At 39.6% G+C, this 13460-nt stretch overlaps 1 protein-coding gene across 1 annotated transcript in view; it reads left to right on the plus strand.

Annotated features, from left to right (window-relative positions):
* The first annotated feature begins 231 nt into the window (after positions 1-231).
* DHX15 (DEAH-box helicase 15) overlaps positions 232-13460 on the plus strand; it is a 45615-nt gene continuing 32386 nt past the window's right edge. The window contains exons 1-5 of the mRNA XM_058837089.1: positions 232-442; positions 6303-6651; positions 11349-11542; positions 12660-12819; positions 13180-13398. Coding sequence (XP_058693072.1) covers positions 375-442; positions 6303-6651; positions 11349-11542; positions 12660-12819; positions 13180-13398 — 990 coding nt within the window. The 5' untranslated portion in view covers positions 232-374. The remainder of the gene's footprint in view (positions 443-6302; positions 6652-11348; positions 11543-12659; positions 12820-13179; positions 13399-13460) is intronic.

Raw genomic sequence — 13460 nt, forward strand, 5'->3', positions numbered from 1 at the left:
GCTTTAGGGGTTACAGTGGTAGTGCTGGGTGGACGGTTGCACTGGATGATCTTAAGGGTCTTTTCCACCCTCGGAGATCCTGCGATCCACTGACGCTGTGACGGGGTGTTCCCGGCAGGGCCGCGGCCCGCTCCCCTCGCGCCGCCGCGGGAGCGCGCGCTGAGGGGCGGGGCCGTCGGGCTGGCGCCCAGGGGAGGCTTTGGCCAACGGGCCCGCGCGCCAGCGCCTCGCGCGGTCCCGGCGCTTCCTTCCGGCCGCCATTTTGTCGGCCGTGCCTCGCCGCGCCGCTGCTCGCGGAGGGAGCACAGAGCGCCCGCCCGCTGCACCCGGACGGACCGAGCGCCAGACGGACCGACCGCCCGCCCGCCATCGCCATGTCCAAGCGCCATCGCCTCGATCTGGGCGACGATTACAGCTCCAGCAAGAAACGCACCACCGACGGGTGAGGGGTGGCGCGGGAGGCGCGGCCCGCGGCGGGGCGGGTGGGGGGGATCGCGGCGGCTCCCGCGCCATCCGCGCCCCATCCCCGGCTCCGGCCGCCCCTCCGGAGCCGGAGCGCCCCGGGGCGCGGTGAGGCCGCCGTGCGAGGCAGGGACAGGCCGCAGCGGCGCTGCCTCGGCCGAGTAGGCCCCGAAGCCTCGCGGCTCCCCGGGGCGCTGGGCCTGGCTCGGTATCGGCCGCTCCGCCGGGCGGGCCCCTCGGGGGGGGCGGATGGCGGCGGGAGCGCCTCGTGCGGCGGCGCCGGGAGGGGGAAGGGAGGAAGGCGCCGGCCCGGCCGCCTGGGCAAGTGGGCTGGGCTGGGCTGGGCGCCCGTGGCGGGGGGGCGCGCTGCTGGGCCCGCACCCCCGCGCCACGCTTTGTTTGCAGTTCTTCGCCTTCATATTTTTATTCATCTTCCCACTCCCTCTCCACCCTTCCTTTGTATTTGTTTACTTATTCTCTGGCTTGAAAGGTCTTGGCAGACGTGGGCCTAGAGGTGAACACGAGGTTTGTGTGCAGCCCGTGTTATTAGTGCCTGCGCTGGTGTTCCTTTGTTAACGTCTTTCACCCAGTCACCCTTGGTGATGTGCTTGGCTTGAAGTAGGAATCGATGGTGAGAACGGGTTTGAAGTAGGGGGAAAGGGAGTGGGGTTTTTTTCTTAGTTTTGCGAAGGTTGAAGTTTTAGGACTGTGCTGCACACACTTCAGCATATGTTTTTTGAGGTTAATGTAATTGTAGGAACACAGACAATGCACTAGTGCTATGCTTAAATTCAGCGTTGCTTTAGAGCTCTCTTTACATAATCTTTTCCTCTCTAATTGGGCAGGAGGGGGAGGAAAGGCAGGCGGCTCTTTAAAATAAATTTCTGACGTTTCAAGGAATACAAAGAAATGCAGTGTTTATCTAGTCTGGCCTTCTTTATGGAGCACGGGAGACTTCCGTGAATTAAACAATTATTAAAGTCTATCAACATTGTTTTGGACTGTTTATCTAGAGAAAAATCCTTCAGTTTGTTCTCAACGGTTACAGTAACTCTAAGTCTAATATAGCAGTTAATATTAACTGATAAACAGTCTTTGCAAAACTTGCCTTTTTTTAAGGTAAGGTTGTACAGCTTCAGTTTTTAGCCCCTAGAGTTTGATGCATTTTTCTCAGCTAAATAAAACAAAAATTTATCGTTAAATTCTTATTTCCTGTCTGTAGGATCATCATAATCACATTTTTAAAAGTATATTGAGCTATTTGTCTCAGTCAGTGCATTTTTGTAGGATTTCCCAGAGATTGAAATGGCTTTAGGCTACAGAAAAGTTGTACATATGCAGCTTTTCTGTATGTAGAGGCTTTTGTAAAATTATCAAGTGGTTATGTCAAAACTGGGCATTATTTAAATGTGGTTATGACTGTTACAGCTGGTTGTAAAGATAATCACAGGTCAGTATTTCCTTTTTTGTATGTTGGTGGGTTTTATAGTTTTGGAGTGGCTTTATTTGTTATTGTTTTTACTGGTCATGTAATGTCATTCTGAACTCTTAGTCTTACCATTTTGTATGTATTGCAGTGAGTTCCCACCAGTGTTAAACTAGAAGACATTGACCTTTATGGCACCTAAAAGCTGTAGAAATGCTGGTCTTGAGCCCCCTCTTTGTCCCCTCCTCTGCTGGTAAAAGCATTAAATGGTGTAGGACTGAGAAGAACTGACTGTAAGCATAATTCCTGAGCATGATTATTTCTTAGATGACCTGAAATCATAATTCATGTAGCAAGAGGCATACTAATGTTGAATGGTTGGTTTATTTTCGAGTAGTTTTGCAGCTTATGCAAGGCTGTAAGGAAGATGCGTGGAGTCTTGTTAAAAGCGTGTGTGTACCTGTCTTCCTCTGTGCCGAGGGTGCCTTTCTGCAGTTTAGGTGATTTTGGAGCAGGATTAAGCTGGATGAGCTCATTGCATGGTTACCACTTCACATTCAGAACAGTAGTGTGTCTTACTTCCAAACTGGAAGTTAAGAAAGGTGCTCCAAGTGAATCAGTATTTTTTTAGTTCCTCTTGAATGGAGGCCTCTGTTGGTGTGGGTGGATCTACACAGCAGCAGTGCCACATGGACACTACCTGGCCAACAGGTTTGTAATGGTTGGTATAATCTTAAACATCTGCATGACATCTGTTTTCTTCCAGACTTGAAGTATTGTTTGTGAAATATAAAACAGTTTGGAAAAACAGAAATTGTATTACAGCTTTTTGGTTACAGTGCTTCTGTGAATTACATACATACTATTTTAAAAATTCTCAAATATATTTAATTTCTTCTCAAATATATTTGAGTTGTGTAACATCAGTTAGTGATCTAGTGGGATGTATCATTCAGACTAATTGTACTTGGTTGATTTCTGTATAGAACAGAAATTCCTTTAGCTGTATTGCTTTTTTTGCATCAACTATTGCCGTGTTTAGTAATGGGGAAAAATACAGATGATCTGTTAGACGGGCTTACACTTGCACTGTGATGATCAGTAGTTTGCCTTGAGTCTTTGTTTCTGTTTTTATGTTTTTTTTACCAAAAAAAAGCACTCTTATTTAACTTGATTGTTATAGTGCTTCTTTCATGTTCATATATGTTATATGTGTGAGTGTAAGGAAGTAAAAGCAAATGGCAGACCAGACTTTTTTACTTAAAAAGCAGAGCAAAATATCCCAACTGCCATCTATTAATGGAGGCTGTTATTTTCAGTCACAAGACAAGTGTGATTAAGGTATTATTTTACCGTTAATTTTTTGTTTGTGTTCTGTTTTCTCCGTGCAATAACGAAAAAGCAAGTAAAATGTGATGGTTTGTAAGTGAAGAACTGCTAAGCCACGTTTTTTTAAAGGTTAAGGAAATTAATATGGCAGCATAACTGTCATTCCTCTTTTTGCTTGTTGACCAGGGGAGTGTGTCTCTTCTAAGCTTCAGTAATAATGGGAGACTGGTGAAGAGTTTTAGGGGAAGAAAGTGCTGCTGTGTAAGTGTTAGAGAGTAAGTTAGAAGGCATGCTATATGTTGTAATGTTTCTATGGTAGGATCTGGTTGCCCCTGCTTCTCTTCTGCTTTTTGAAAATAAGAAACAGACTCAACTCCTTTTATTAACACATCAATAGTTTTTTTACTTCTGAAATGTACATAGAGCCTGATAAGCTTTCTGTTTGTACAATTAAAAAGCTGTAAGAGTTCAGTGAAGAAACTGAGAAATGGGGGATTAATGGTACTTTCCATGATAGATTGTATTTTTAGTCCATTTAATTTGATTTTTATTCATGAGGTTGTATTTTTGTTTGTTTCAAACCCACACAAGTAGCTACCAACACAGGATATAAGTGCTATAAGGGAGTGTTTAGGAGGCTAGATCAGAGATACTGATGCCTGTTAAAAGTAATGCTGATGGGAAGGTTGGTTCTTCACAAGGCTGGTGAAATGCTTGTACTGACACATGGGAAGGGTGGGAGGTGGGCATCTATTTGTTTTAGCACTAGGGCTGCTTCACGGGAGCTGAGGCTATGGGGAAGGTATACTTGATGGTCTGCAATGCAGAAGCTGCTGATGTAATACTGTTTAAGTAAATGGTTGAGGAATAGATTTTGTTGGTGTGGTTTATTCACACTTTAAGTGGATATCAGTGAAGGATACAAATCCTTTAGAAACACACATACACAAAAGAATGCACAAAAACCCCAAAATGAACCTGCACATTAGTAGTGTGACTTCTTCTACTTTTAGTGAAGTGTGTTGTTGCATTTTACCCTGGCTTTATCATTCTTGAATTGCTTTTACACCTTTATTTCTTTTTCCTGCTGGTGATGTTACTGTCTGACCATGCATGTCCTGATATACCTGTGTCTGTTTAGAAGGTGAATCGCTCATCAGCCAACTCCAAAGCTTTGTTACTGATAAATGCTATTAGACTTGTACACGTTTCCAAGTAGCATGGTGGAGCCTAGTTCCTAGGGGTAGCTTCCATATGGAGAATGTGAACCTATTGGGTTCTGCAATATCTGCCTGGCATTTTACAGCAGGAGGAGATTTCTAGCTTGTACAATATTTGACTGTTAGAAGTATTGTTAAATCTAGAGTATAGATTCAAATAAATGCCCTAGAAAGGGTATTAATTTTTAAATTACTTAGCGTCTGAATCTTTAGGAAAATTACAGTATGCTTTGTAATACTTCTTTATTTTCAAGAAAAGAGTCTGTGTTAAAAGAAGTCATGTTAAAAAAATCTTAATATGACCTCTGCTGTCATGATATATTGAAGTACTGAGGGGAAATAAAAAGGCTGCATGCATTACATTCATTTATACAAGAGTGCTGGTGGTTTTTTCCAAAGCACAGCACATTTTTAATGAAAATTTACAGAATCAGTACTGATATAATCTTGGTTACTGCATCTTCTTTATAAATCGGAATTTGGTATTATTTCAGTAGTTACAGTTGAATGCCAAATGCATGTTTAAAACAAAAAAAGCTGTGGAGAGGAGTGTTGGCAAGAGTTTTCTTTGGACATGATCTCTTAGACATGCCTGAGTGTTGGTGAAGAAGGAGGTGAGGTTTTTTTTTTGCTTTATATTCCTAGAAATGTTTGTCTGCACTTATTGTAAAGCTGGTGTTGACTTTGTTGTTTTGCCTTTTTGATGGGATTTCAGTTAATACACAAAAAGAGACAAAGCTGAGGATATCCTCAGTTTTGCAGGCAAAGATGCCACTAATCTTTTTAACTTGATCTTGTTTAAAATGAGATGGATTGTTTTTGTAAAGTAGAGCTTGTTTCAAAATCCTGAATTGGGAATTTTTATTAAAAGCATGTAGCTGTAGTTTTTGGGTCAAACTATGGATTCTTTTGTGGGTGTGTTTGTAGGAAGAGTGGATTTATGTGCAAGAACAAGTACATGAACTTACAGAATCAAAAACTTTCAGAAAGACTGAGGTCAGAGTTTGAGAATGCTGTTTTTCTTTTGCACATGCAGTGAATTTTTCTACATAGTATTTGGAACAAATGCGAATACATAAATGCTGCTTAAGTGTGTGGTAGGAAGTGGTACTGGAGAAGATGCTGTACAGCTTGGTAGCGTTGGGTTGACAGTTGAACTCCATGTCTTAAGGGTCATTTCCAACCTAAGTTATTCTGATTCTGTGACCTGTAGTGGCTGGCTTTAAGTCTTAAGTTCCGACTCAACAACCTGTATATCAAAGTTGATAGAGTCAGAATTGTGTTTAAGACTTGAAACAAAAAAATAAAAAAACCTACATAGTAATTGTGGAAGAATAAAATCAAACTTTCCTTCCATAGCTTGGTTATTATCTTGAGTTAGTTTTTTTTTGGATGAGTATAATTCCTTTGGTAGGAGGCAAAACTATTTAGTGTTCTCTTATTTTATTCCTTTTGTTCCTTTATAGTGTTCCCTTATTTTTCTGCAGCAGCAAGTGGGGATGGGGAGATCTGAGGGACATCTACATTGCACAGCTAATTCTTCATAATCATTAGATGAGGGGAGATAAAACGTTCGTCTCTCCATGTGACAGCTTTATTCAGTCTTGCCTGTAATGAGAGGAATTGTTGTAGTGTTTAGGTACAGTAAGTGTAGCTGTGTATATCTAATGCTGAGTATGCATCATATGTACTGTTGTTACTCCTTGGTGCTTATCCTTTCAGGTAGCTGCCTGCAAGATTTTAAAGATTTGGTTTGTATCCAGTTTACAGTGGGCACCTTTACGGTTGTGTTGTATTAAAAATCCTCCTCTGCATTTGAATATTCAAGTGTCTCATTTTCTGCTGTGTCTCTTAACTCATTTTAGGAAAGATCGAGACCGGGACAGGGACCGAGATGACCGTTCGAAAGATCGTGACAGGGATCGTGACAGAGATAGAGATCGTGACAGAGAAAGGGACAAGGAAAAAGATCTGCGACCTTCGTCTAACTCTACATATTATGCGTCTGCTGGGTTACCAGCTATAAAACCAGCAATGATTCCACACAGTATTAACCCTTTCACAAATCTACCACATACCCCACGATATTACGATATCCTGAAAAAAAGGCTACAACTTCCTGTCTGGGAATATAAAGAAAGATTTACAGATATTTTGATCAGGCATCAGTCATTTGTGCTGGTTGGAGAGACTGGGTCTGGTAAAACAACACAGGTGAGTTCTTACCTATATGATACTGCATTTTTTAAGGGTTCTGGCTGTTGCTGCGTGTGTGTGTGAGAAATCAGTTGTGTAAGAACACTTCACAAACTGTTAGCAAAACTAATTTGATGAATGTTATATTTGCTTAATGAGTGCAAAAGGTGAGGAGAATCTTGTAGCATCTTCCACTTCAAAAATCCAGTACTGCTTTGGGCCTCTGCTTCCATTGGACTTTATAATCAATAGATTTCTGGTTGAGGAAGATAGAGCTTTAATGCTGTGACAGAAGTCTACTAATCCACAAACCGAAATGGTGGTGCCAAATTATTTAACTGTGTGTGTAGATGGCAGCTACAAGGTATGAGCTTGTTCATGTTTTGTGAAGCTTGCTGCTATAGATTAAAGGAATTGAAATGTCAAATACTATTCTGACATCTGATGAGCTTTTGCTGATATTCAAACTTGAGAGGTAGAGTCTTGTGTTTCTTTGGTGCTGAAACTTCTCAGAGCTTGTAGAGCTTTTTAGTGCTGCAGTTAGAAATCACATTTTTTTGTAGACTGATGGCTTTAAAAGTCTTCCTGGGCACCAAAAGTAGTGATAACAGATGTTCAGAGCCTCGTCAAGCCTTACAAAAAATTTTGAGGGCCAGTAAACAGGGAATATCTATGATACAAGGATCAACTGGGTATTTATAGCAGGGCAAACTTTTTCAAAACTTTATCCTCTAGTTTGCTGTTTAAAGTCTGTGTCGAAAAGTAATGTAAAAAAGGTTTTTGTTCTGTAATCTGATAAAATTCTTTTATATAGGCAGAAAATAAAGTTAGCTACAATCCATTTTAAAAAGACTAAAATATTCTTCTGTTTTTAAGTCTTACAGTCAGTAAATTTTTGGTCATACAATTTTGGATGTTGAGAAAATGTGAAAGACATAGTAGTATATTGGATATCTTTTTATAGCTGTGCCTGAAATATCTAAAGTTACAGGACCTTGCTGCACATTCTAGGAACCAGTGTTAAGTTAGTGGGTAGCGTTACGACATTATCTGTTGGGTTTTTTTAAACTGTATAAGCCAAGATCAGGAATGTATAGAATTCTTCAGAAAGGTTTGATTATGTTGTTATTTGTGAGAGTCAGTATCCTGAATATTATCTTAAAAAATGGTGGCTGCCTAAATGAAAACAAGATTACTTCTTGTGTGATCTGAAAATTTAAAGGTCTAAGGGTTGTGTCAATGTCGTTCCTCAGGCATAAAGCTTTTCTTGAGTTACCTTACTACTTTAACCCTTACTTTCTGAAAGGATTTAAGTAATTTAACACATCTTTCCTAAAATGGAATTTAAGCTACCAGAAGCACATAAGCTGTCTTGGAAGCTTCTGTTTTCTCTGAATTTGCTTGTTGAAGTTGCAGATACATTTTTAAACAATTGACAGTGTCTCTGTAGGGACTTACCACTGAAAATTGTCCTGCTGCCACCTAATGAAAATTTCGTTTTGCATATGATAGTGTCACATCTTTTTTTGTGGACAGCTTCTGTCTTAAAACCTGTTGGGATGATTGTTTTTCTTCTCAAATTCATTGATCAGAACAAGATAAATGCTTTTCTGCAGCTAAGAATTCCTTTAATGCTCAAACTGCAGGTGTACATAAGCTATTAATGTCAGCTTTATACTAATAAAACAACATTTGAAAAATACTATTTCCAAAATGAATATCTTCTCTATCATTGTGATAGTTGAAGGCTATACAGTAGTGGATAATCTTTTTGGTAGTTAGGTACTGCCTTTCAAGTCCCTTCTCTGATTATTATCTGTACTTCTTCTATTTAGACAGGTTGACAGAGTTTTAGGTTTGTTCAGCCTGAGAAGAGAAAGCTCCAGGGAGGCCTCATTGTGGCCTTTCAGTACCTAGAGAGGACTTCGAAAAAAATATGGAAAGTGACTTTTTACATGGGCAGATTAGTGATAGGGCAAGGAGAAATTACTTCTAAACTGAAAGAGGGAAGCTTTATATTAGGAAATCTTTTTTTTCTGTGAGAATGGTAAAATGCTAGAACAAGTTCCTGGAGAAGTTTTGAGTGTCTCATCCCTGCAAGTGTTTAAGGCCAGGTTAAATGGGGCTTGTAGCAGTCTGGTGAGTGGCATCCATGGCCATTGCAGGATTGTTAAAATCAGATGATCTTTAAAATTCCTTTCACCTGAAACCATTTTGTGATTCTATGGTTATGTGCATGTTTTCCCATTAGTCTTGTAGAGCACCCAGGACTGGAAATGCTTGACTCAGACATTGGAAAAAACAGAAGATGAAACTTTTCTTACTTGTTTCACATAGACTTAAAATCCAAAGTACTGAAGAAGTATATTGGAAGCCAAGACATTTTCTGTTATTTAGTGTCTTCAGTGGCTTGATTTGTAATTTCTACTTAATCTTCGACGTTAAATGATTTTTCTAAATGCCTGGAAACAGGCTTAGTGGTGGAATGGATGTGCCATATTTCTTTTAGGAAGGGGTTATTAATGAAATTGCAGTGCTCACTCTCTTCTAAATCTGGGATCATAGGTGGTTCTGGTATAATGGTTTCACTTTGTTTGGTAAAGAGAATGGTAGAGTGGCATCTCCTTTGCGTATTGACGTAGCATAAGTGATGCCACTTCTTCAGCAGGACTTCTTGGCAAAGTCCAGAAGCAAGGTGATGCTGAGTATAGCTTAATCCTTGTCCTTTGCAGTGTGCAGGAGAACTTGATACATGTTCGCAAATAATGAAAATTCAGACAATTCTACCATGTAGCTTTTAACTGAGGAAGTTTTCAGTAAGTTGGAGAGGCTCAAAAAAAGCCAGAGAGGGTAGTGCTCCTCTCTCTCTTGCTATGCATTCCTTAAAATAATGACCTTCCTTTGACTTTGAAGTAGTCTTTAACAACCTTTAGTCCATTTATCCTTGATCTTAGAGGCCATTGTATGTGTAGTCACTACCTTCTTGTGTTTATGGAAGTTATATTTGAAAGTCTCTTAATTGAGAAAGTCCTTGAGACTAAATGATGCTGACTAAAGCCATTCCTCCTGCTTTTGATACTGATAAATGACCTTTTTTATAAGGAAGGTCAGGGGTTTTGATGATGGTATAGGGTTTTTTTCTGTCAGTGAAATTAATTTTAGGCTAGGTTTCATAAGAACCGAATTATAAGAAAAGTTCTGTATATTCCCAGACATGACTGAAGTAAAAAATGCAGTATGGCACACTCCTTTTTACTGGTATTTGTATGTCTTTGAAAGCTGGACAGGAATAATCTTTGGGTGGTTGTCTATATCAGCTGAGCACAAGGAAGTCTGTGGAGCTCTTTTCTTTCATTTGACACCAGTGCTGAAGGTTTTGCTGTTTACTGGAAAATCACTTTTAAATCGGTTTTATTTCATGCTGCAGTAGCCTGACAAACCTGGTTCAGAATTTATATCAGGACTTGCTCTGTCCAAAGTCAAAAAGTTTCACCTTATATACTTGTATATGCACCAATATACTTAGTTGAGCTGTTAGTAGTGACATGGGGAGAAGGGGAGCCATGTATATGTTACAGGATAGGGTTTCATGTTGCTACTGTTAGTGTTCAAGAACTGCTATTAGTTCTAGTTTTGAATACGATTTTCAGAAATTTGAGTTCTTCACAGCAGTCTAGTAGTCTCCTATGATATTTTGATTGTTTGCTTTATTGTTCCTGTAGTGGAAGTATATTTTTCATTAAAAATGCTTTAGACTACACTCAACTGCTTCTGGTTATGTTTTACTGTTTACTCATGTCCATTTTGCTGTGAAAATATAATAATGAAGAACCAACGTTTTCCTGGTTTAAATTATACTGCTTTCTCTCTTATTCCTCATTGGTACAATGTATAAAGGGTGTGTTTTCTTTTCCTCTTTGTGCTTTTAAGAATACTTGGAAAGTAATTACTAAGAACAAGTGGGTTTTTTTGGTCTTTTGTAGGCTTGAACTAGTTAGGCCTGGAGATGTCTCCTCATAAAGTGTCACACTGAGAATGTATTGAGAATAATCTATCTTGATCAAACTGTTACTGACCGTAGGAATTCTGTTTCCAGATTCCTAATAGAAGCAGAAAACTACTGACTGGCAAATAAAGCGAGTGCTAACACAGGAAAGCATAGGCGTTTTCTGTCTGGTTGATGTAATTTCTAAAGAACAGTAATAAACCTAATGAACATAATTATCTGTTCATTTTATTTGTTGCACTTCTTGGCTAAGACAATTCTTTATTACTAAAATAATTATTTTTGCTTAAACATATTAATAAGCATTTTATTTTTCAAGATACAATATACATTTTACTTACTGTAAAGCTTTAACTGTGCTACTGATCTCAAATTTTGAGTGTGTTAGCTTTAATTTTGGTTACTCTGGAGCATGTTGGCTGCTGCTAAGTACCTGTGAAAGGCATTGATCTGACAGGGCTAAAATGTTCTATGAACCTATGTACTTTCTTGATAACTTCAAAGATAGTTACATACATGCTTAACAAGAGCCTGCTTTATTTAGTGGCACTGGATCCAACTAGTCTTGTCTGCTCTCCTGCTTTGGGTATTTTTGTGTGTGCAGTTGACACCTCTGTGGAATTCTAAGTAACTTTGGATTCAATACAAAGGTTACAGATTCTGTATGGCCATTTGAAGTGTGTTTATCACTGCATTTTATTCTTGACAGATCCCTCAATGGTGTGTTGACTACATGCGCTCATTACCTGGCCCAAAGAGGGGAGTTGCGTGTACCCAGCCCCGGCGAGTGGCTGCAATGAGCGTGGCACAGCGTGTTGCTGATGAGATGGATGTCATGCTGGGCCAGGAGGTTGGTTACTCCATTCGGTTTGAAGATTGCAGTAGCGCAAAAACCATTTTGAAGTAAGTATGGCAGCTATCAGGTAAAGGTGTAACAGCATACTTGGAGGTAGAGGAGTCACAGGGCAATGTAGGGTATGAGCAAAGTTATGAAAGGAGTAATGACTGTGGATTGGTGCTTTATGTCTGGGTGTGCAAGAGACATGGGAGCTTGTAGCATGAGCTGAGAGAAGTCTGAGGTGTGAGGCATGAATAGAGCTGGAAATGATTAATTTTTCTTAAAGAAGTTGCTGTACCCTATAGAAATGAATTTTGAATGATCCATAAAGAAGGTGATCTGAGTAAGAAGGTGATCTGATTTTATTATTAAGGTGCTATTTGTAATAAAGCACTTAAATGTGCAGTTTCTCTTCGTTGTGCATTCAGACGATTTTATGTGTGGTGTCATCTACTCAGGGTACTTCTGGTGAAGTTCAGTAGCTTGTTTCAGTAAAGAGAACTTTCCAAAGATTCAAAACTGGCCTATAGCTGGCTCTGGGACACATAGTCAGGAGTATTTTACTTGTTAGCTGCAATAGATTCCTGTGCTGCCAGGAACCAGGTGCATTTAATACAGCATTTGCAAATTACAGTCAAAATGCTCAGTTAAAAACACCACAGTGTGGTTCAGGGATTAATGCTTTTCTATCAAAAGATGTCTTCTCTTTCATCGTACAAGTTGAAGGGCTAGGCATAAAGTTAATATGGAAAAAGAAATGTAACAGCAGAAAAGCAAGAAGTGAACAGATGATCTGCAGATAGAAAGAGAGCAATTGCAGAAACAGTCTATCTTGTATTTTAGAGGGTGTTTTCTCCTTTCTTTTCTTGTCTCTTGATCTTAGGTGTGGAACTCTGCCATTAATAGTCTACAAACTATTCTAAATGTCACTAAACCTTGTTTCCCCTTGCCCCTGTTTTTTTTTTTGAGCTTTCCTCTTATAATCCCAGATTTCTTTTATACTCTATTTCTGTTTGAAAACTTAAAATGGACTTGTTACGGTGTTGGAAGTAGGTTGCTGGTGTTCCTACTTTTAAAAAGTTGGTTTAAAGCTTAGTTCAAGCAACCTATTGAAGATGGAAGAGGATTCTGCATCAAACCTAATAAGCAGAACGTGTGTTGGAATTGTTTCTGTTTGTTCAGGTATATGACTGATGGTATGTTACTTCGTGAAGCAATGAATGATCCTTTGCTGGAGCGCTATGGTGTTATAATTCTTGATGAGGCCCATGAGAGAACACTGGCTACGGATATCTTGATGGGAGTTTTGAAGGAAGTTGTAAGACAAAGATCTGATTTGAAGGTCAGTAATGATGAAGCATCTTTGTTCTAGTTGCAGTCATACTGGATAAAGTATGTGTGCTTACCATTAGCTGATTTTTATAATTGTTTTTTGTTCTGTGATAATGTATATTGGAAGGCTAACCCTAGAAAATTCTGAATGTGTTTTGTGTCGAGGAAGCTCCTAGAAACAGTGTAATTGTAGCTTAACCTTTTGTATTTGATTTGGATGGTTTTGGAATGTTTGTGTGCTGTGTTCAGGTAATAAAAGCATTCTTGTATCACAGTCAACAATTTACTTTCTTAAAATGACATATTGCATGCATAACATGTCACAAGTTCTTCTTAATGTTGAGCAACTTTTTGTCCTCCAAATCTACAGGTTATAGTTATGAGTGCTACGTTAGATGCTGGCAAGTTTCAGATCTATTTTGATAACTGTCCTCTTCTAACTATCCCGGGTCGCACCCATCCTGTGGAGATATTCTATACTCCAGAACCCGAAAGGGACTACCTTGAGGCTGCCATTCGAACAGTAATACAGATTCACATGTGTGAAGAAGAAGAAGGAGATCTCTTACTCTTTCTTACTGGACAAGAGGTACTTTCTTCTGTTTTCTGTTCATTGTTCCATTGAGAAACTGCTTTAAGTGACTTGTGTAG

The sequence above is a fragment of the Poecile atricapillus genome, chromosome 4 (assembly GCF_030490865.1).
Source record: "Poecile atricapillus isolate bPoeAtr1 chromosome 4, bPoeAtr1.hap1, whole genome shotgun sequence".
NCBI lineage: Eukaryota > Metazoa > Chordata > Aves > Passeriformes > Paridae > Poecile > Poecile atricapillus.